Source organism: Orbicella franksi, chromosome 14 (assembly GCF_964199315.1).
Source record: "Orbicella franksi chromosome 14, jaOrbFran1.1, whole genome shotgun sequence".
NCBI classification, from domain to species: domain Eukaryota; kingdom Metazoa; phylum Cnidaria; class Anthozoa; order Scleractinia; family Merulinidae; genus Orbicella; species Orbicella franksi.
Genome location: NC_138158.1, coordinates 3,933,806 through 3,957,992, shown reverse-complemented (window position 1 = coordinate 3,957,992; position 24,187 = coordinate 3,933,806). Strand labels below are relative to the sequence as shown.

The following is a 24,187-nucleotide window of genomic DNA, read 5'->3' as shown; positions in this document are numbered from 1 at the left end:
ACTTGATGACGTCACAAGCGGTACCAAGAGCACGACCATTAATTACGCATTTACGCGTAATTGGGGCTCAAAGGGTTAAATACCAGCTGTAATATTCTATGAGTAAACTTCCAAAACAAGCCATTTACATACTCGTCTAAAATGACAACGATTTTGCAATCATTCAATATCCAGCAATAGTTTTCACCTTGGAACACGTTCGATATCGCTTTCAAGTGATCTCAAATCTGAGAATTTTAAAATTGCACTAAAACACTAGCCCGACTGTTCCAAGCTCACACATGTGGAAATGGGCGAAAAAAAAAAGAAAACGAGAAAGAAAAGCCCTTCTCTTTTTCGCCCTTCACTTAAATCATTCACAATCTCATTTTCCCTACTTTAAGAGCCCAGAACAGCCACTTAAATACCCTTTGTATGACATTTACGTAAGGTGGTCCCAAATTATTAAATGCTACATCACGCAAACATTATATCGACATGACAATTAACCTTTAGATCTATATTAATGAAGTCTAGAAATAAGGTATTACGTCGGACAACCGCTTTGACGAATCAGTAAACTAGAATGATCCGAATAGGCTCCAACATTACTCCTGGAGATATTAAAATAATAATTATTTAAAATTAGTTACCTCTACATGTACAGAACCTTGTGTAATATTCTTGGTTACTCTTGGACTCAAGTTTCTAATCACAATTTTTGGAAATACACATAGTCTCCTCCTTAGTGGATAGTTATTCTGCTGGCAACAGTATCTTCACTGTAACACTTATTTCACTCAGCCATTCCCACGCAAGAATTCTATCTATGTACACAGCAAATGCACTGCACAACTTAACAGGCACTTTTTCAAATGCAAACCACTAGTTCTTCCTTCGACATCAACTTTGCAGTATCGTCACGTGATTACTCTAATATAATGGTTTAGATCCTTCCTGTTCAAATATTGCCCAGGCATCATTCAATTCCATAAAAATTGCGCGTGCGAGTGGTTCCTCTGGGCAGCCAACCAACTGAAATGGAGAACGTGCATCAAAATGTTACCAAGATCTTCCGACAACAGAAAAGTAATAAGGTTATAAGCCGTCCCTAGATATAAGCCCTCGGTAATCCAACTTTTATGCGTTCATTTAATTTTAATGGCCTCATGGTTACTGCACTCGTCTCCGGATCGAGTTCGGGTTCGAGCCCTGGCCGAGGACATTGTGTTGTGTTCTTGGGCAAGACACTCTACTCTCACAGTGCCTCTCTCCACCCAGGTGTATGAATGGATACAGGCGAATTTTATGCTGGGGGTAACCCTGTGATGGACTAGCATCCCATCCAGGGGGGGAGTAGAAATACTTCGTGCTACAGTAACCGGGATAAGCTCCGGCCCGATGGGCCACTTTTTTTTTTGGTTCGTATGCAGACTTTACCTTTTACCTCAATTTTGACAGACAATAGTGCAGTAACCTCAAATAATAGAGTCTATATGATAATCAAAAACGTTTAACCACTGAGAAAAGATTAGAAACTTAATTTATTTGTCAGCTCGCTCCAAACAGTTTGTATGCCGTTTACATTCCCCCTACTACCAGTAACAAAGTTGTGGAGCCTCGGGCTTATAACCGGCATTTTACATACGGATGGGTGAGGAGACAAGTCACTGTTACTTATTTGAAGCGATTGTGTTGATGGAGCACTATGGGAGCCACACATGACAAGTTGATTAAATGAGAACTAGCTACCTTGTCAGGATGAACAGAGAGGACAGCTTTTCTGAACCATTTCTTCACCTAAAATAAACAACCACATTAAACTGTGAGTTTATAGGTAACCTGCTAACTTCTAGCAGTTTATGAGGTGCCAAGCCAAAGAGAACGTCTTCTAAATTATCAACCATGAAGTTAGTAAAAGTTATTGCGGGTTTTCATACTAATTCATGGAAATTGTGCATGACACCTCGCCTTCATATATGCTACAGTTCTAACATTTGGCTTTTCTGTAGGTCAGAACTGGAATAAAATTTTAAGCAAAAACAACAGTTTTAAAGAGTAAGCAAATAGCCCTAATTACTGGCGTAGATTACAATCTACTATGGCTGGTTTGCAGTGTCACGCTATCAGAAATAAAAGTCATAACCATTCAATGAATTAAGTCAAGAAGCTGAGATATGAAAGATGATTGATATATAAACAACCTCGCCAAGATTTAGGTCTGTGCGGTTTTTCATTCTCCCGTTATTCGGAGAAGTGTTTCACTCAAAATTATAGAGCTTTGTATGGAGTCGCCATGTTGGTGCCCCTCGGGGGGGGGACACAAACATGGCGGCCGTAGAGTAACAGAAACATCTGTCATCGAGCTTTGCTACTGAAACAAAAAGTTATTACTCTAGAGCTCTGACACATTGAAATTATAGAGCAACAACTGTTTAGTTAGTAAAAACTTGAGCAATAACTCATCTTTTTGACCTACTCGAGAACCTTATCGAGCCGCCATTTTAATGTCACGCAACGCATTAACTTGGAAATTCAAACGTGCCCTATTTCAAAATGAGGAACCCTGTCGAGCTTAAACGCTGCAAAACGTCAAGTTATTAGAGGGCCTTACGTGTGATGAAACTAAAACTTCAGAAGGATTGGTAATATTTTATCTTGGAAATGATGACGTCACATGAAAAGCGGCAATACATTGTATTTTATAACTTGGCCTCCCTTCTGATAAACCTCCCTTTCAGCTGTTAATTAAAATAGGCTCCCATCCCCAATGATGTATTTTTATCCAGGGAAATTCACCTTTTCAGTCTGAACGTGGTTGTACTGTTAGTGAATACCAATCATTAACACTTCATGAAAACAGTCATGATCTAAAATGATTTAAACCTCCCCTCCACCCCAAGCCCCGCCCTTTACAGGTGCTACACGGTTGCTATACTGCAGTATGCATGTATCAGCATATGATTTCGTCACCTGATCAGGTTGAACAAGATTGTGCATTCCACATGGTTTCCATCTAGCCTCCTCTTCCCACAAAATAAGATGAAGAGAACAAAGCAAGGCCCTTATGTTGCCTCTTTTACCTTCGGCCCATTCATTCACCTTAAAGCAAGGAAAAATCATTCAGATAAAATGTATCTTTTTCACGTTATGTTTGCTAACAAAATAATGTTAAAGTATTGTTGCACAAGCTCAATTTTTAAACTAATAAAAGACATACTAATACAATTAGATTATTTGCTCTCGATTTTTTTGTGTGATAGCAATCTCGAGCTCATAACGTAACTGTTCAATAAAATGTAACCGTAATTGTAAAATCTGTAATTGTTAAGTAATACGTTTGTAAGTAATGTTAGTATTTGTTAGTAGCTGTCGTATTATAGGTAGTGTTTATATTGAATGATATGTAACTGTAGCTTGTAAGTAATGTCCATATTGTATTGTAAGTAATTAAAGTGCATTGCAAAATAAAATTAAAAAAAAAATTGTTCAATAAATCATTTTCTTCCAGTAAGATCTCAAAAAGAGCCACCGAACAAGTGCACAGGAAATCAACAACGGTTTCATTAAGGTTTCCTGCAGGGAGGTAATTATCTTTCACTGGCAGGCAATTTTTTCTATAAACTTCGTTATAAGAAAATAAATTCTCCAAGGTAGTCAAACCAGGTGGGTAAAATCGTTCTTATAGTTTACCTTGGCCTTGATGGGGTCCTCCGGCTTGTTTTGTTCTTTCTTTAGTGAGCTCAGTGTTTGTGACTCTTGATCACTTGTAGGTTTAAAGCCTTGTGCATCGAGAATGTCGCTAAACTCATGTTTGCCAACTGGTTTCGGGGCTGCAAGGTGAAATCAATCCATCAAACTGATGAAAATTGCGATCTTTATGTCGTAAAATAGCACTTACACCTTAGTCAAGAATCTTTGCTGCCTCATATAAAGGCAACTAGTATAAGCAAAATGTTGATGGTAAGTAATCATTTTTGAGTTTAATTTTGCTCTGTGGTGACGAAACCGTCAGCTGTACAACATGTGCAGGCTACCACTGTATTAACAATAGATGACAAAGGTAGCCGAGACACTTCGAAAACAACACTGCGATATTTAACCTCTTATTCTATGTATTTGACATCATGTAGTGATAATTCTTTGATACCTCTGGCCCCCAATTCAACGTTGTGTAGCTGCTGTAGTCTGCACCGTCTTAAAATTGAATAATAACTACTTATTAAACGAGAGTGAGGTCTTTACGGGAAAATGTCATACCAAGACTAATATGGCAAGGCCAAGGTTTGAGATTTTCCCCTAAAGACCGAACGCTGGAGGTTAATAAGTTGTTTATTACATGGCTTTTGCTTTGTTTTTGTAGGCCCATAATCGGCCCGTGGGCATTACTGGAGAATCATGCCCTAGAATAAGCCAATCAGAGTACACGTTATATCGGCTACAAACACAAGCCATAAAATAAATTGTTCTAATGATGAATCATAACTCAAGTATTTTGGGCAATTTGTTTACACTCACCGCTCCATTTTTGTCCATAGTTTCCAAACACCCCTGAACCACCTGACGTTGAGTAAGAAGGTGTGTAATTTGGCTTCTTTTGAACCTTAGGTGACCCACCAGGTTTAGCCCCAGACTGCCAAGAGGGTTGCTGAGCTGGCCGAGACCAAGAAGGATTGGCACTAATACTAGGCCCAGGCTTCTTCTGGGCTTGGTGTGAAGTAGGTGTAGCTGTTGTTGAAGCCTTTGGTAAACTGGACTTCAAATTTCCAAAGTCAGAGAAAGGATCAGTTGGTGCGGCCTTAACTTTGTTCTGTGACGCAGGACCGTTTGGCTTTCTTGGGGGAGTGGGTGAGGGGGCTCTAGCTGGTTGAAGTGTTGCAGCTGAAGAGTTGCCCCAGTCCCCAAATAAGTCAGTGTTACTCTTTTTCTGGGCCTGGGATGTTGTGCTAGGAACCTGGGAAGTGGTAATTCCAAAAAGGTCATTGCTTGCCTCTGAGGAACTTGTTCCAAATGGATCAAATGTGGCCAAGTTTGTTCCACTGCCTTTAGAACCAAATGGCTGAAATGTCTCTGCGCTGCTACTCCCCTGAGCTGATTTACCACCAAAAGGATCAAACGTTTCAGTTTTACTGTCAACTGGCTTGCCAGCGAAGAGATCAAATTCATTAGATGGCTTCTCGCTAGGACTCTTAGAGCTAAAGGGGTCAAATAAGTCAGGGGAAGCAGGTTTATTGGCACTTCCCCCAAGAGAGTCTACACCAGTGACTGTGAAGGAAGTCACATTCTCCCTGCTCGAACTTGAACTTCGACTTCCCATCTGATTGAAAAACTCTTCATCTTCATGAAACCCTGGACTTAGCACATCATCAGCACTCTTATTTCGTTTCATTGTTCGGTGAGGGCTTTTTTCTGTCCCACTGAACAGGTCCACATTTTGACTGTCCCTACTCCCACCGCGTGATAAATTGAGCAGGTCGACTCCCATATCATCGACCACTGCTATATTAGAAGTGGGCTCTGTACCCACACCTTGGGTTCCTAAGTTGAGCAGGTCAACATTGTTAGAGGAATAATCACCAGAGACTGGTTCATCCGAATCAGAATCATCCTCCAAATTAAACAGATGGCCATTAGGATCACCATCAGACTTGAAATTAAACAAGTCTTCACTGAATTCACCATTTGATGGTGATTTCAAATTAAACAAATCTAAATCCTCCTCCACATTGTTCCCAACACCTTCTCTCTCAGAGAAGAAATCATGAGTCTGGGATGTCGATTTTGCAGCATTAGTACGATCCTTATTGCGCAGGTTCTCAAAGTCATCATCACTGTCATCAATGGAATCTTCATGATACACTGCTGGTTTGACATCACCTTTCTGCCAGTTAATTGCTGAAAGAAAGTTTTTGTTTGGTTTACTGGCTGTTCCTCCATCTGAGTTGTCAGACTCTGCAGTCTCAGCTGGAACCTGAAGTACTTCATTTTCACCATCCTCTTCTACTTCGTTTGATTTGATGTTGAACACCATGTTTGATTCCCGATCGTCTGCATTCACTGTGAAAAACAAACATGCGAAAGTTGAATAAGTAGATAGAACAGAGAGATGAAAGTGTGGTTACCTTGGGGGGATGTGGTTTAAAATTTCTTTTCACCCCCAAGAGGTACCAATTCTAAAACAACACATTATCTCCTGTCTCCTATTTTTTTCAGCTCAATACCATAAAAGGTACCGCAGGCTGAACACTCTAGGGTGTAGCAAAACTGCTTTTTCAACCCCTAACCCCATCCTTTTTACATGGGAGTCCCCTCCCCCCCCCCCCCCCAGGTGGTTACATGATACTGTAGTGCCAAGTAGAAAGGTCTCTGAAGAGTCCCTTGGTCGGGATGAAATGAAAGCGCTGCGTAAGACTAGGCACGAACAATGTATTATTACAAGTAACTGTCAACTTTATTGCCAATTATCTAATCGCATCAGATAAAAAATGACAAAGTTTTAATAATTATCTATACTCACCAAATTCTTCCTGACATTCCAGATACTCTTCTTTAGTAGAAAAGCAAACTTGTGGAAAGAGTTTCTCCACCTTGAGTGTGTCCCATGTGTGAGTGGCATTGTTGACTTCCTCAGCGTCAACACTGATATCCAGTGTTACATTAAACCGTGTAGTGAACTTACTTTCATCATCTTTATTGATATCCAACTCATCTCTACAGAAAAACAAAAGAAACAACAATAATGACAGATTCATGAGCTAATCTAATTTAGTTAATTATCTCTTGCTCCTTAAAAGCCCCAAAGAGGAGATTCAATAAAGTATGCAAATAGAGTGGGACCCTGCCCTGTTAATATGGCCACTTCAATATTATGGCCACTTTATTCTGGTCTAAACAAAATTTCAGTCAGTCAGTCATGGCCCGTTGGTGACCAGCTTAACGGGTTTCCACTGTATGTACATAAGTATGATGATGATAATAATAATAATAATAATAATAATAATAATAAGAAGAAGAAGAAGAAGAAGAAGTAGAAGAAGAAGAAGAAGAAGAAGAAGAAGAAGAAGAAGAAGAAGAAGAAGAAGAAGAAGAAGAAGAACAACAACAACAACAACAACAACAACAACAACAGTATATGTTGGTATCTGTGGGACATGGCAGCAGGGGTTGCAATACCAAATCCTGATATAATAGGAAATATCCTCCTTCCATAGCCAGTCTGAAGTTTAGAATTTTAGACACTGTATCATTATAAAAGTCATATATGTATGTGTGAGCACTCAAACTACATATCCTAGATGTAATTCACTGATGGCCCTACCGTGAGTACTTGAGTTTCTGTGCTGATGTCTTGATGAATCCGGTGTGAAACTGTAACATGAACACTCTCATGGAAGTCATTTTCCCTTGAACCTTCCCTCCCAGGGTAGATCGGCCATGATACACCACAATTGTCACATCACCTTGTAAAGTCAGATTAACAGGAAACGACACCTTACCATCACCTAAAGTGTACTCCCTTAAAAAAGAACAGAACAACATAGCTTTGTAATACAATAAAGAAACAAATTAGCAACATAGTGTTATCTTGAATTAAGGGGTAGACCAATAGTAACCTTTATTAATTTTGTTTAGTCACTGTATTAGTTGGTTTAATATTTAAACATCTCACCTCATCTTTTCAATCTCTTTAACTGTTGTAAGAACTCTCTGCTCTCCATGGTATACCTCAATAAATGGACGACAACCGTTCCTGAAGTAGACAAGAAAATAGTATTTAATACATGAAAGGCTCACAGTTATGTATGCAAGTTAAATATTTGCAAAAATGAAGCCCTGGAAAAAATCAGGTCTAAACAAGATTTGAATACATGGGAAATGTTCTTGTTATTAGGTATAGACTAAGAGGATTTCTAATAACTGCCACAGAACCAGAAAAAGTAATCATAAAAGTGTAGGTATTGTTAACGTTGCTGAAGCGATGAGTGGCAGTTTCTGTCACATGAAGCAGCTACTGTAGGTATATTGAGCTCTATTCCCCCCTCCCACACCCCCATTGGAGGATACTAGCCTCCAGTCTTCCCAGACAATTTTCCAGTCTTCTCAGACAATTTAACAGTGCACATTTATGCTCCTGGGCCGGGTTGTTTGAAAGCTGGTTAACACTAATCCAGGATTTAAAGTTCACCAAAGTAACAATTTTTCTTCTGCAGAAATGTTTTTCACTGCCTATGTTTTGTGTACTTCGAGATTACTCAAGCTCAAAAATGAAGTACAAACAATGTAAACAGAAGACCTCACCGAAAATACACAAAAATGAAATCAAAATTCTTGCTATTCCTGGTTTAGCTTAATTGGGCTTTGAACAACCCAGCCCTGGATGGAGGGAAGCACTGCAAGAGCAATGTGGGCCAAGGGGCCAAGCAAGAAACAGCTAGGATCTGTTATCAACAGTCCAGCACACTCACCATAAGGCAGCCAGTCCTTCCCTTAACTAAAACAGAATCCGTAAAAATACATGATATACAGAAACATTACTCTCAAGACTAAGCTAGACACCATTTGAAATGTACCTTGCTTTATTGAAGGCTGGAACTGGGTGCACTGTAACAGACTTGATATAGACTGAATACTTGTGAGGTTTCAACTCCTGGTTATTGATCAGTTGCGTGACATACAGTAGATAACTAAACAAACAAAAAGGATATACACTGTGGTTATGGTCATTCAAAGGTGGAGTTTACAATGTGTCCCAATTAATTAATAGATCACAAAATTATTGGAATCAATGCATATACCGGTAATAACATTACAATGTTAATATCACTGACTACAAAAATTTGTTCACAGGACACCACAATGTCAAAACTGACTAGCATAAACTTTCTTTCTACAAATTTAAAACAAACAAATACACAATCATGCAGACAGAGGGAAAGAATAACAAAAATCATTACAGTCCACGTTAAGCCTGATAAGCTTTGACTGCTAAGTCAAGAGAATGATAGATAACTTACCGTTCTTGTGAAGCAGTTAGGGAAACTTTGTGTCCAATACCACATCGCCGAATACTAAACATGTCTGCTGCCCCATTTGGGTTTTTGAACAATTTACAGAAAACAAAATAAGCAGCTACAACAACACCAGAGGCTTCCTTGCCATCCTAGTTGAAAAAATGGAAGTGTAAATAACTTGCCAATCTACATGTAGAAAAGTCATACACAGTTTTGCTTATGAGAAGTTGAAGCTAAGGCAGCAAAAATTTCAGGACTACAAAACAATTTGTTTGTCAAAAGTAAAGGCATTTTTCAATTCAAGGGATCAGAGGAAATAAATAGCTCAATTCTCAGTATCTGCATTTAACTCTTAAGCCCCTGCAAGATGGCATGATAGTTTACTACAGGTTACCCAGCAACATATTGTCAGAATTCACACTAAATTAGCAAATACTCTTTACACTCAAGCATGGAGAAACACTGTTAGAGCCTGTTTACAAGGAGAGAGAGTTACCCTAGTAATCGGGTTACCCTAGCACTCACATGTCCTCTGTTTTTCTTTGTCATGTTTACAAGGCAGCCAGGGTTACCCAGGTAGGTGGGTTACCCTATCTGCATGCTAGGGTTACCCTGGCAGGGTGTTTATCTTTCTATTGTTTCCTGACGCTTTGAGTGCAACCGCACATTAAGTTGTTGTGAGTTGTAGGGTTATCCTACCTGTGAATTTTGCTTGTAAACCCTGGAAGTCTTTTGCCCTGCAGCTAGGGTTAACCTGCCTGCTAGGGAGCCCTCCCTCCTTGTTAACAGGTCCTTAGGGTGAACTGTCTTGTACAAGAATATGGCACAACAACCCTGGCCAGCATCAAACTGGCCCATCTCTTTATGAATTTCAGCACAGCAAATCTCAGGCGAGTATGCCAGGTGAGTATGCCAGGCAACTTAGTTTAACACAAGAAAACATGTCACAAATGTGTTTTCGATTATCATAGCAAGTGAACTCTCTACAAGAAAATCTCCTGAATGAGATTATGATCACTGATTATCACTATTATACCAGAACTGAAGGCCTCAAGGTTGTGTACCTGACAGTGTATGACAACCACATGCTTCTTGTCGGTTTTTAACCAAGAATTGATTTTCCTACATAATGATATCAGCTTCTCCAGGGGAGGCAGCCTGTGACCCACCAAACAGCAGTTTATCACCTGCAAAAGCAATGCTGTTTATTAGTACAATTTGTACTACTCCTAGGAAACATGCTCTAAACTGTTAACTAAGTATTTTTATTCTGTTCTGTGACAAACTGCCAACTGGTTTGAAAATATAGAAGAAAAGGACAAAAAAACAAACAAACCAACTTTTAAAAAAAACAACAACAGAGGAATTAGCAATGTGGTGTGCATTTATACCCTTTTACCTTATACCCTATACCCCTTATACCCTTACACCCTTACACCCCTTGTACCATTTATATCCTTACGCCCCTAATTCCCCTTATACCCTTATAACCTTATACCCCTTATACCCTTTAGCCTTATACCCTTCTACCCCTTATACCTGTTATACTCCTTATACCCTTATACCCCTTTTACTCTTATACCCCTTATACCTGTTATACCCTTATACCCTTTTACCCCTTATACCCTTATATCCCTTATACCTGTTATACCCTTATACTCCTTATACTTCTTATACCCCTTATACCCTTTTACCCAGTATACCCTTATACCCTCATACCCTTATACCCACTATAACTAGTGATTAATAATAATAATAATAATAATAATAATAATAATAATAATAATAATAATAATAATAATAATAATAATAATAATAAACGAATCTTTAGACAGGATTAACCCATCAGTACTATAAAGTACTGTTATCAAAGAGGTCCTGTAAGATTTAAAAATTTAAAAATTTAAAAAAGGTAAAAAGTTAAAAAGGCAAAACTAGTACATTGGGAAACATATAAAAACTCACGATTAAAAATTACAAATAAAACTGTTCGTTGGCCTTTTGCCTAAATAAAAGCCTAGAGTTCAGAGTTCTTATGTCCGCCGGTAAACTGTTAAAAATTGAAGCCCCTAAAACTGAAAAACTCCGACGGCCAAACTCCAAGTTAATTTTCGGCAGTTCGATCGAGGAAAATCTATTTCTTGTGTACTACCAGAGAAAATGAATGGACTGAGGTTAGCAATTGGAAGAAAAAGAAAAAGAAACCAAAAGCTATTAATACAAATGCACGTCAACAAAATATGCATGGAGAACAATCTCTTACTCTAACATCAACAGAGAGCATCTCAATGCATTTGAACAAGGTACAAAGCTATTAGTTAAAAATCTTGTTTCTCATATAAAAAACCCATGACAAGCGACTTGCGCAGATCTTGAAGGATCTCCTTCGAACCCCTCTTCTCATGCCCATTCTGCCCCTTGTAATAGCTTTTCTTTAAATTCTCAAACATTGATTCCTAACAAACATGGCTTTAAAATGGCCTGCTTAGACATCACTTGTCTTCTGAGACATATTGATGGGCTTTGCATCATTTTGCCTAGTAAATGCCTCGACTTGTTGGCAATCAATGAAACTTGATTACATGATATTATCGCCAATAAGGAGGTCAGTGTTGTTGGTTATGATACCGTTCACTGCGACCGACTGCTAAACTGTAAAGATGCAGCTGCATGAAGGTCACTGGATAGGCTGTTCCACAACCTGGCTCTGCTGTAAGAGAAACTCTTCTTCAAATAATTGGTGCGGGGCTGCGGAAGAGCCAATTTATTTTCAGTATTCCTTAATCGCTATGATGTTGTATTGTTTCGAAACACAAACACAACACAGGGATCACCCCATGTAGAGATTTGTACATCATAACAGCAGCTGATTCAAATCTTTGATATTTGAGTTTACGCCAACCCAGTGCCCGGAACAATTCATCAATATTAGAGCCATAATTGGCACATATTAAAATACGGGCTGCACGATTTTGGAGGTTCTGAAGCTTTTCAGAGAAACCACTGCCACAGTTACCCCAGACAACACTACAGTGATTAAAATATGGTTGAACTAGGCTATCACATACATTAATTAATACATTACAGGGTATAAGATGTCGCATTCGCTTGATTGCACCCAATGCAGAAGCAATCTTTCTGCAAATGTTCTGTATATGACATTCCCAATTTATATTTTGGTCGATGTGCACACTAAGAGATTTCATAGATGATACCTGCTTCACTGGGTGGTCATTTATTTTTTTTTACAAAAAAATACCTCTTAGTCGGCACGTCGGATATGTTATGGACGGGTCAATAGATCAGTGAGTGAGTCAGTGAGTCAGTGAGTCAGTGAGTCAGTGAGAGATGTATGTATGTCACACCAATCAGATTGGATCTACTATAAACAGCCAATCAAATTTCTTGTTGTAAAGGTAAATGGTATGTGAGAAGATTTGATCCCGATACAGTTCAGAACGTCCATATTTATTCTTCTATAAAAGAGGAGGAAGTATTCATATATTGGGTTTATTTTGACATTTTTTGTGGGTTAGGCTGAGGATTTTAGTTAAATGAACGAGATGAGCCTTGAGGTTTGAAACAGTTCGTGAGTTAGTAGTGTGCAAATGCAACGAGATATTTTTATTTTTAGTTACAAAGGTAACTTGATACTTTTGTTTTTCACAAGGAGTAAATTTAATTTGAGGTCATGAATCAACGCTTCTAGTTCTTAGGACGTGTTTTAGAGGGGACAAGACTTTAGATTTGAAACAGTTCTAATGTTTACAATAGTAAGTGCGGGTAATGATTGTTTTGTTCTTGTTGCATGCAAATATAAGGAGATATTTTTGTTTTTTAGTTACAAAGTGTAATTGACCCTCTTGTTTTTCACAAGGGAGTAAATTCAATTAGAGCGGATGAATTGTCACCATTCTTTCCCACAAGATGTTTGCTATGTTTAGTAACAAATGGTAACTCAACACTTTTGTTTTTTATATGGGAGCAAATTCAATTAGAGCTGGCAAGTTATCGGCTATTGTTTCCAGGATATTAAACAAAAAAGAAGCTTTCATTTCTGGAGGGTTTTTACGTCTCTACAGTAGCAGTTTAATAGTTTTATTTGGTGACATTCATTTCAGTCCGATATTTTTAAAGGTAAAAAGTATGAAAACTGTTCAAATGTTCTTTGAAGACTGCGCGGCACCAAGTTAAAGTGCAATGTAATTAAATCAGACTTTCAATTTGTCAGAGGTTTTTTCTCTTTCTTTCTATTTTCGGTGAAGTTGTGTTGTGTTGTGTTGTGTTGTGTAAAAAGGTAAACTTACGACTCGTATAAAATGCGAAAAAGTCTCTAAATTAACTTGAGTATTTTTGAGCAAAAATTTCACTCGGGGGTTGGAGGGGTTATGTGATCGGTGAGTGAGGGAGTTATGCATGTGCGCGTGTCACACCAATCACAGTGCAGGTTGTATCAAAGAACAAATCAAATTGCCTGTTAGAAAATAAGATGGTATCTACATTAATCTGGAGACATGTCAGATTACTGTAGTTTGTTCAGTCAAACATTTTATGGCTTACTATTTAGCTATCTTACCATGACCGATGTAACATCGCAACCAGAAAAACTTGTCAAATTAACCAAATCATTACGGTACCATGAATGCTCCAATCTCCGACACTTCACACAAAAAAATAACTCTTGCACGCCTTGCGTGCCTATGTTACTACAAGAAGGAATTTCAGGAAATGTTGACAACTTCTGTCTCAACGCAACTAACATGAACTCAGTTTTTGTTGTTAAATTCAAGGTCAGTTTATTATCTGATAGCCATTTATATACCCCGTTCAAGTAATAGTTGAGACAGTCATCACTGTTTTAAATCTACGCTAGCGAAGGTGATGCCGGTGTCATCTGTACGCATGTACATTCTAGGTTGTGAAAAATACAGACAATCTGGCTGGTCACTAATATATAATAGAAAAAGTAAAGGTCCTAGAATATTGTTCCTTGGGGGACACCACATTTGACTAATTTTGGAGTAGACATAAAGGAATTCGTTTGAGTGTGATTGGACACCATTTGTGACAGAAACTGCGTATTCCATAGAATTGCAATTTTGTTAATAGAATATTGTGATTGACGGTGTTGAAAGCCTTTTATAAATCTAGAAAAACAACGGCATTGATGAAACCACGATCAATGTTCATGGCCCAACTATCCGTTGGTTAAAAGAGAGCAGTGAAGTCAACAACTGTGTGTCATTTCAATTTCAACAGAAGGCTTTTTTACTTATACACCAATGTAACACAGTGCTTTCAATAACATTAGAAATACACAAGATGGCTGCCCTGATACAAAACTCTTTGGAGAGCAACTGGAGATGCATATTTTAAAACAGCTTCCTCTACAGGGCCAAGTTTTGAAAACTGCCACCAGCCTGTAGCTGGCAATTCACAACAGAATACCCAGTGGAGCTCTAGAAGGTGCCTGGTCTTACAGAAAGCATTGGTACGATTAGATTGTACTCTACAATGCTAGCCTCAATCCTATCAAAAATGCTGAGACTGCACTTAACTTGATTTCTCTTGATCTACCCAGATGCAAGTTGTAAAATGCATTTATTTACTGATTAACAGACATTTCAATTTTGACCTCTACAGGGCCAAGTTTTGAAAACTGCCACCAGCCTGTAGCTGGCAATTCACAACAGAATACCTAGTGGAGCTCTAGAAGATGCCTGGTCTTACTGAAAGCATTGGTACGAGTAGATTGTACTCTACAATGCTAGCCTCGATCCTATCAAAAATGCTGAAACTGCACTTAACTTGATTTCTCTTGACCTACCCAGATGCAAGTTATAAAATGCATTTATTCACTGATTAACAAACATTTCAATTTTGGCCATTTTTGATGTTATATTTACATGTAATTTATTTGAGGGTACATGTACATGTCTCAAGCTATACACAACACAACACAAAACCAAGCAGTAAGCACAGATACATGTAAGGCATTTGAGACCTAAACTATACTATCCTATGTACATACCCTGTCACCAAGTTTCTCTGTTCTGTATGTTCTCGGTGATACATTGACTACTAAGTAGTTCTCAGCATATTTTGCTTCCAAGAAATCCCGCACATCATCTATGTTGTTCTTATAAGCTGACTCGATTCCATCTGCTGGGAAAGACATCACTGAAAAAAAGAACGGAGACCATGAAGATGTGATCACCGAAACAGAGTAATGACAAGAAAAACAGACTGTGCTGAAAATCTCTTAAACATACCCATGATTTTGGATGTAATGTATGACAAGTCCAAGTCATTTTTGACATACCTAGGAGAGGAAGGATTCAGTTAGAAATATACTTTGTGCTGAAAATGGAGATATTTAAAAAGCAAAATTTTGAAAATAATTATCACTCCTGCCACATTCTGACTCAAAGTTAGGACTGCACCTCCTTATACATGTAATAATTACATTCTTGAACACAACAGTTGAGAACACTGTCTTCATGGTCAGTTCTACTTGATACGAATTTAAGAATGATTTTGGAGACCCCCACGAATCCTTAAAATCAATGTGGTTTCACTCGCCTTGAAAACCATTCCCTTACAATTACCGGTAATGCTACACCAACATAGACATTATTGTCATTGAAGATATTTTATGTCCCAGAATGTGCCATCTGCTCTTGTTTTGTACATATTATGTCTTACCCTGCCACTGATTGCATAACTTTGTTGGACATGTCTTTGATGTTGCTAAAAAGGCTGTTAGCACCTTTCACAACTCCACCAAGTAAGGCAGAATTTCCAGATGACAATGGTGCAGGAGGGGAACTGGTACTTCCTGAAAGGTGGTAAAAATTTGCTAAACACTAAAAAAAACTTAGTTACACTAACCATTCAAAAGATAGATAATACATCAGATAAGTCACTATCCAGTATATGGCACTCATACAGTGTAATCTGTCAAATACTTTTATTTGCTCAAATGCGATTGGTCTAAATGCGTTACGTGGCTGAAGTTCAATATGCCCTAGCCAAAACTGGGAGACGTCTGATTTATATCCCCCAATTTTTAAAACTGCATGCATTGCATAAAATATTTGAAAGATAGTAAAAACAATAGCCTCCATTTGGCATGAAAATGTGCTTGAATATTTCTCCTTGGACATTATCTGTTTCTTAAAGCTAACAGTTTTCCTTGTGTTAAGCTCTCAGAAAACTGTTTGCTTCTCAGAACAGATAATGTCTGTGGACAATTATCCAAGCATATTTTTGTGCCAAATACATGTATTTATCCACTGGGTAGTGATTTATCCAGTGGAAAGTGCTTTCCATTCTTTGACCAACTGGGCCCAGCTGATGACAGACACCTCCTCCTTCACCTCCACTATGGCTACAACACTTAATCATTCCCAGTGTAAACCATCTTAATCTTCCTTCTTTCTACTACATTATTACAAGTAACTCTTTGCTGTTTTTTACACACCTTAACACAGTATGTTTTTAAATTTCCTTTAGATTTGAAGTAATTAAGTTAATACGTGAATAGAATGATCCCAAAAACCATACAATTAAATAACTTACACGGGATGGATCCCTCTACGAAAATATTGGAATGTTTTCTCACACAATGAGTTCTCTTAATAAATAATTCTCCTTTTGAGAAACATTATTTGTAATACCATAACAGGTGCTTGTCCCAATGACTATCAAGTTTAATGAGTCATATGATCATGGGGATGAATTAAAGCACTTGTACCAACCTTGAGGGAATCTTTCACCTGAAGCTGGAGGCATGTCATCTTTCTGTAAAATAATGCAATTTTAAATCACAGGTAAGTTAACAACAGGAAGAACATAAGTCAGTGTGTATAGCACTAGTGTATGTACAGTAGTGGCAAAAATTTAGACACAATGAAAGTAACAGCAGAGCTGATGTGTTCCTTACATGAGAAATAAATAAATAATCTGCAATTCTAGCTACCAGTGATCAATAGCAGGGAGCTGTGTGCTGGTGTGTGTATTGATCAACAAAATCAGTTTGATGGCTCTTACTAGCAGTCACAGATTTATTATAAATGTTGCCTTCTGAGTGTCATCTGCGCAAGGTGCAAGGTCACTGTTAATGCATGGGGGGGGGGGGGTACTGTTAGGTCCTGGGTGGGCTAATGGCTGGGTTGTGGGGGGGAGGCATGTCACCTAAAAGAGAAGTATTCTCTAGGGGAGAGAGAGGGAGAGGTGGGAACTTGTTGATTAGTAGTGAAGCCTCTAGATTTCCTAATTACACAACTTCTTTTCTGCAATGTAGTTGTTATCTCCTCTCTCCAAAATAGCTCCAACAATTCTTGCATACATTCTTGTGACAGGCCAACTTATCACTAGTCTCACAGAAAACTTTTTTTGAAATGAACACAGAAGGGGCAAATCACACCTGAGTGTCCATATTATAAAATGTCTATATTACAAAGTTAGAGATTAAATGAACTCTGCTTCCTCAGGAACAAGTAAATTGTCTGTTATATAGAAGGGTACCCTGTATTATTAAGGTATATTCAAGGACAGAGTTGAATTTATAACTTACCACTTTTCCCTTGAGATCAACATCCATGGCAATAGCAATGGCTTCAAGCCCTGTTAGCACTTCCTTTATATCTGGTCTATTAACAGGGTTCACTTGAAGCATATATCCTGTGTGAATAGCAAAACAGACTCAACTGGCCATTTGTCAGAATGCTATTTCATTGCAAATGACCCATACCATCATTTTCTGGAGGAAATTTCCATATTGTTGCTTCTAAATGTTATGGAAACTAGAGGTAAGCACAAGTGTTGATGAATAAAAGGCTCCTCCAAACTCTATAACTGACTAATAAGCTACATGTAGAGCTCTGTAAATTAATTTTGTCTGGTTGTCTCAACAACTATCCGGCACTATAAATATTTGGTTTGATTAATAATTGCAGACTGCTTAAAACATGATCTGTGAAACAGCATTCACAAAAATTGTTTTATGTTAATTTTTAGATAGAGTTTACTCACTGATAAGATCATGGAAAACTGTGTACTTGGTGTCACTTTCAGGGATTGTGTACTTCGCATTAAGAATTCTCAACTTAGCAGAGTCTTCAAAGGGGTGCTCCATAAAACACAGAAAAAACAGAATACAGCCAAGGGCCTAAAAGACAGAAAATATTTAATCACAATATTATATAATATCATATAACATCTACATTTAACATGAAGGGTTTTGAGGTCAAAGGAGTGAGTATTGCCAACTTCTTTACTTTCGCTACAATTTAAAGAAATTAAACTATAACTAAATTTTGAGGAAAAGCACTCAAGAAATGATCAACACCCATTCCAAATACATGTAGTGTTGATAAAGCACGGACATTTTTGCAAAACAAAGTATTGAACTGATTCCTACATAATTGAGAAAACATTTTCCAAATGCTTTTGTTAACTTACCCAGATGTCAACTTTTTCAGTGACTGGCATGTTACTGTACAAGTCAACCATTTCTGGTGCACGATACATTGGGGTTGTGTTCCGCTGGAGCTAAACGTACAGTCACATGAAAAAGAGAAAATTCAGCCTAGTTATACTACATTGTATTAAATTAATTGTTGATAGAAACACCATGTCACCAAGGCCTAGGGAGATAAAGGGGTGCTGAATGGTAAATGCAAGAATTTGTGAGAAGGTGAGACTAGCATTTTCCTTTGCAAGCCCAAGACATTTTCACTGTTTCAATTATGAGACTGAATCTTCAAAGTGTTTTAAATACAAACTGGAGACATTCAGGTTATAACACGTTCACTCATTTAAGCTTATAATAATAATAATAATAATAATAATAATAATATAATAATAATGTTTATTAGTGGCTTATAAAAAATTACAACTGTAAAAATTCTTAGGACAATATATATGTCAGGGAAATACTAACTTACAAATGAATTACAAATTATTAATAATAATAATATTATTATTAATAATAATTAAATAATTATTAATAATTTAATAATTATTTATTAATTATTAATTAATAATAATAATAATAATAATACTCAGGAGGACTCTATCCATCAAGTAATCCAGCAGACTTATGACTGCCCTAGGCTCACGGATTGAACTCCGCACCATAAGTTAAAAGCGGCAAGACTTTAAGGACTCATAATAATAATAATAATAATAATAATAACAATAATAATAATAATAATAACAACAACAAATCGGTACTTCGCGACTTTCTTAGCCTTGAAAAAAATCGAGACTGTGAGATGCACACAACTGCTAAAAAGAAACGAGATTGCAAGACCCATGAAATTTGGCAAAACTTTTGCGAGACCCATGGTTTTTGAACGACCATTTGCCACCCTTGGATATGCACTCCCCATAATAAGCCATTCAAGTACTGCCCAGGGTTTGCCCAGGGTTTGCCCAGGGTTTGCCAAGGGTGTACTGTAAAATTCTGGAAATAAGCCCCTCTGTATAAAAGCCACTGAAATTTCAAATGGAAAAGAGCCTCCAATGATAAGGTCATACCACAAGTATGCCACTCCTCTATGATAGGTTGCTTGTCCTTCACTGGTTAAATATCCCAACATTTACCACATTACATATCATTTTGCTACAATGTATCCAAAAGTGCAACATGTCATATAAATATACCTCATCCTCGACAAGACTTCGTTGAAGCGCTGTCCAGGACTCGTCAGGAGCGTGCTGTGTAGTGGTTGAACTTCCAAAGTCACAAAGCTTAATTTGTCCACGCGAGCTGATAAGGAGATTTTCAATCTAGAAACAAGTTTAATTGGACACAACAAGTATGGATCATTTCTTGAGACATGTTACAAAAAATGTTTCACAAAAATTCTTGCTGATCAGTGTTGTAAAAATAAAGGTTTTGATAGGCAGGTAGATCCCACACTGTAAATTAAAAAGATCACTAATAATAAGCCCTCCCCTCATACATTTCTTAATACAGATAAGCCCCCTTGCTTGCCATGATAGTATGCCTTCCACCACATATATTCATCGTTTCTTTTCGTGGAGATGTGCTATTAAAAACAAATAAAAATGGTCTCCAAAGTAACTTGATTATCCAAATGTTTTGATGTGCTCACCTTCAAATCTCTGTGTATAACTGGTGGAGTCTGCTTGTGCATGTGAGCAACAGCACGGCAAGTTTGATAGAACATCTTTAGTACCTGTTGAGGTGGGTACGGCTGACCAAATCTTTCCTGTATCAGTTTAATCAACTCCCCTCCTGGTGAACAAGTATGTTTTTTTTCGTTACAAGAATTAGAAAGAAACTTTCATCAATAAGTTTGGTGGACATTGAAATGCATAGTGCTTAATTGATTTTCTTTAAGGGAAAAAATACAACAAACATTTTCTTTTCATATGTGAAAACATTTTTCTCTTTGCATGACAAGTAACATAACCACAAGGCTCAAAAAAAGTGCCTTTGGGTCATCCGGGACGAGTAGATTTTTCTTCTAGTCAAGTAACTTCTCATTCTCAATTGCCCAATGGGCAAGGGGTCGGGCAAGTCGTCTGCCATCTAAAGCATTAAAAAAGCAAACTAAGACTTGCCCAGGACAAGCAAAATTTGAGAGCTACTTGTCCCAAAGGCAAGATGTAATTCAGGGTTTTTTTTTCGAGCTCTTTCACAAATTCTACTCAAACTGTACTAGCAGGGTTGTCATAACATTTTGAAGTACTGTACATGGCATTAGGGAGTTTAAGCAAATTGCTATGGCTGGCTCTGATACGGCTGCCGGAAGTAAATTTCCCCCAAAATGAGACACTGCGCATGTACATCAGTTGCATCCAGCCGTAGCATGAAATCTGACTACGCGAGTCAGGATGTTTTGCCGTAGTGGCTACTACGTTGCGTTTATTTTGCTTCTCTGGCCCTTTTCAATGGACATCTCGGCATTTTAAGAATTCCATGGGATACTATATCCCTTAAACTCAATTTAAGTCAAAGATTGTGTCAAGGTTGCCTTTCATAAGTTTGTAAATCTGTATCCTGAATTTACGATAAGTTTTGGCAAAGGTGTTGGAATGGCGAAGCTAGTCAAGGGAAATATTCGTGTTGAGCACAAGGTTGTTTTTCTTCGGTTAAGTTTGCTTTGAGGGTCTAGAGAAGATGTTTTATATCTGGATAACTATACGATGCTACTTTGCTTCTTTGAGTATTGATATATTTGTGTTCTTCACTCGATATTCTTTGAGATATTTGTCTCTGAAATTATATATTTCATCCATCAAATTGTTATGGCACAAAGTGTATGGCATTCGCTTTCGCTCAGAAATAACCTGCTCGTCCTACCGAATAACGGCCATCGTCCTTTGAGCGAAGCCATTTGGCTGTGAGAAACTAAATAAAAGAGATTTAAAACTCCTTAGCTGATGTTTCTTTCGTCTTTGTATTTCGCTTTACTTGCTAAACTTAAAATTTGGCAGACCACCGAGACGTACTCTCCCCAGACCTTTTCAGTCACAGCAGCCGTAGTAGCACCAGCGGTAGTAATTTGCTTAAACTCCCTATTATTGTTGGAGTAGGCAGCTGATTTTGCCAACTTTTTAAAAAGAATCTGATGTCTAGCAAGTAGAGCAACTAGTGGAGATGATAATGTGGATTGTATTTTTCGTTGGCATCTGGCTTTCTTTGACAACCTTGACACTGTGTAGTACCCTGTGATTTCAACTACAAACTTCTTGTTCTCCTCCATGAGATAATTACAGTAGAACCATTTTCTCTGTTTACAAATTATAACCCTTTTCACGATTAACTTCTCTCATTTAATTACTCGTCTGTGTGTAATCCAAGGGAATCCAATCCAAGTTGGATGTGAGGCAGTTTTTGGCAGAAACTACAAAACTACCCAAAACAATATTGCATACCTGTTGGATTATACTGAAATGCAAACAAGAGAAGTTGACAGAGAAAAGGGCGACCTCTTTTCTAGTAACAAAGACAAAAAAAATCTTACCACTACAGAGTTCAGTTAAGATAAGATATTCAGACATTCCATGGTCAGTTTCCTTCTCACTCAGTGAAGCAGCAGAATAGAACTGTACTATATTAGGATGCCCACGGAGGCGTTTCTTTAGGCTGTTAAGGACAGTAATGCTTGTATCTGTTAATTCTCCCCCGAACTTTACAGCAGTTAGTTGTCTAATGGTTATGTGTTAGAATCCGTTGAAAGTGACTGGTCAGTTTAGCCGTGATGGTATTGGCTGTAAGACACGAGTAAAGTTTGTCAGCAGTCATTGGTCGGTTCACCAGTCAAGTGCAAACCATACAGGTTTCACTTGGCCAGGTAGACATAAGTCAGGATAAAGACTAAATTGGACCAAGTGTCCTATACCACTAGAGTTTAATCTTGTTTCTGTGGTATCTAGAAGCTAGGAGTATTTCTACTCCTCCTGAATGTGTTCGTGGTGTGTTCACCACGTGGCCAACAACAGCATTAATTCACCAAGTACCACTCTATACCCTATAAGTATTTCTTATATAGATAAAAGGATACAAGAATTGTAATTTCATTCAGAATGGATTTATTTGCTGCACCATCACCCGCCATAAGTCGCTGAAACAACGAAAAGTTCAAAGAGTAACACATGAGCAAAAAAAGATCATAGAGCTGTTGACATAATGAAGGAACTTGAAAAAGCTGTGGAAACACTTGCCTGTTGGGTCATGTTCCCACAGCAATTCCCATCCTCCCAAAATTCCACTCATGCTTGTACTAAACAATTAGAGTGTGAGTTTGAGATTTCTAATGTGTGATTGCGCAGCCCAAGTCAACTATCAAGCATAGAAATTGAGAGCGAATCTAATTGTTTTGGTATAAATCTACTAGTTGTTTAAAACCTTTTCTAATTCACAAACACTTCAGAAACACAAATAAGTGGCAGCTAGTTTGTTAACAAGCGCACAATGCTAGGCTACTCACAATCTATAACAGAATAGATAGTAAATAGTGTAGGCAGTCAGCAAACAGCATTCGTGATAGAACGCTAGTAGATTTATACTTCAATAAAGCCCTACTGCTATTAAGTCCTACAGAAACATGGTGTATGTTTTCTTTTTCTTATATAAATAGTCATCTTCGATCGTATTGAACAAGGAAGTGACTCAAATTTCACTTACAGAATAAGGAAAGTTTCTACTATGTAGACCATTTATTTTGCAGCATTATAATGTTTATTTAATTAAAGAAAGCTTAAACTCCAGGTGACTCCCTGGTCTTTTTGTTGGTCAATAAAGTGAATATAATTCACAGTTTGCAGAACACGCGCATAGGAAATTTCCATTAAGCCTATGTAATAGCAAAATCTACTGAATCCAAAAAAATGTTTCTTGTCACTGGCGTGGGACCAAGATCTAGTTTAAGGTGCTGTTTGGTTGCCTTTGTTTCTTTCGACAACAAAAGCAAAACAAAAAACAGTGAAAAATCTTGAACTTTTACACGTCGGTAGATCACAAGTCTGATCGCTCGCATGATTAATCACATTTACATTATATTACCATACTATTACGTGAAAAACCACCAGAAATCACGACTGTTATTTTCACATTGATAACAAACAGAAAGCAAAGGTAACTTGTAAATAGTACGTGAGATCCGTTAATTTTTACCTTAAGGGCATATTCTTTTCCGGTCGACGTGTCCTGCGCAACAAAAACAAACCCGTACCCTCCTGAAAAAAACACAAGTTAAAAATGTTGACATTGAAGGAGTAAATTAAATTTGCAGTTTTAAATCTGGCATTACATTCTCGAACAAAAGACAAAGAGCGCACTAGAGTCCATCTTACAGATATTAAGACGAGAAGATTACCTTCTGCGATAACGCGTCGAACTCTAAGTTGTACGGGTCCTAACTCGACGTACTGTCCTACAAAATCATTGCCGGATTTCCCTGTTTGGCTGATGTAGTTCAATGCAGAGCGAAATATTTCCGCCATTTTTTTATGTCACTTGAATTCAAGACAACGAATTCCCAGATGATGTACTCTCTTTCTTGGTAGTTTCAAATCCCACCCGCATATTTAACATAACGGGCTGTGACTTGAAAGCAGAACAATATCAGTGATAACGAAAGTCGCCATTTTGCATCCCACGAACACGATCGCTAGGCGCATGATCAAAGAACATTCTGTGAGTCATCATGCACAGC

General features: G+C 37.8%; 1 protein-coding gene across 1 annotated transcript; it reads right to left on the bottom strand.

Annotated features, from left to right (window-relative positions):
* Positions 1–600: 600 nt before the first annotated feature.
* Positions 601–24,157, bottom strand: LOC145468777 (cyclin-G-associated kinase-like). The gene is made up of 24 exons (XM_081452468.1): positions 23,849–24,157; positions 23,647–23,708; positions 22,535–22,594; positions 21,995–22,109; positions 20,117–20,259; positions 19,662–19,787; positions 18,456–18,545; positions 18,027–18,162; positions 17,569–17,675; positions 16,751–16,793; positions 15,696–15,828; positions 15,263–15,312; positions 15,022–15,170; positions 10,055–10,177; positions 8,994–9,139; positions 8,550–8,663; positions 7,649–7,729; positions 7,298–7,495; positions 6,497–6,690; positions 4,498–6,036; positions 3,673–3,812; positions 2,953–3,081; positions 1,732–1,779; positions 601–1,014 (listed from the first exon to the last, which is right to left on the bottom strand). Exons 1-24 carry the CDS (start codon positions 23,973–23,975, stop codon positions 913–915), a joined length of 4,155 nt encoding a protein of 1,384 aa, XP_081308594.1. The 5' UTR covers positions 23,976–24,157; the 3' UTR covers positions 601–912.
* Between the last annotated feature and the right edge of the window lie 30 nt (positions 24,158–24,187).